At 46.8% G+C, this 633-nt stretch overlaps 1 protein-coding gene across 1 annotated transcript in view; it reads right to left on the reverse strand.

Annotated features, from left to right (window-relative positions):
• Positions 1 to 214, reverse strand: part of LOC310787860 (uncharacterized protein) — a gene marked incomplete at both ends in the record, with an annotated part of 3,587 nt that extends 3,373 nt beyond the window's left edge. The window contains one exon of the mRNA XM_083649322.1: positions 131 to 214. Coding sequence (XP_083505448.1) covers positions 131 to 214 — 84 coding nt within the window. The remainder of the gene's footprint in view (positions 1 to 130) is intronic.
• Between the last annotated feature and the right edge of the window lie 419 nt (positions 215 to 633).

Raw genomic sequence — 633 nt, forward strand, 5'->3', positions numbered from 1 at the left:
ATGGTCAATGCCAATTTACCACATGATGCATATAAATTAGCCTGATTATCAATGTAACAGGGAAGTCACTGGATAGGTTAGTCATTCTTTGAGTTAATCCCTAGTCAGGAAATGAGAGCCCTGGTCTTACCTGCGTTACGTCCCTCTCCGCCCCCAGGTAGAGCCGCGGCAAGATGGCCGACAGCTGTGCCTCTGTTTCCTGGGACAAGACCATCTCTGCCTGCCTACACACACACACACACACACACACACACACACACACACACACACACACACACACACACACACCAAGCCCCGGGCTTATGGACACCTGCTGTGACACACTTTACTGTAGCCTCAGAGGAACTGATACTCCTCTTTCATTTCTCTCATATCGTGTCTCAGACGACCCCCCGTGCACTCCACTGCGGGCTCCATCTTGAAAGGCCCTACTTTTGTACTTGCCTTAAACCCAAGGTTGTTTTCCATCGAAACAGGCTATTCGTGTTCTTGAATATTGCATGGTTTTCAATACTGAGTCATTTTGTCATTTCTGTTCTTCTGGATGTGTAATTTCCACCGTTGTTGACAATAAATAATATGCACATAGCCTACTGTTGTATTTTGGACTCCTGTGTTGAAGCCTAGCGTAGT

This window comes from Poromitra crassiceps, assembly GCF_964638095.1.
Source record: "Poromitra crassiceps genome assembly, chromosome: 13".
NCBI classification, from domain to species: Eukaryota; Metazoa; Chordata; class Actinopteri; order Beryciformes; family Melamphaidae; genus Poromitra; species Poromitra crassiceps.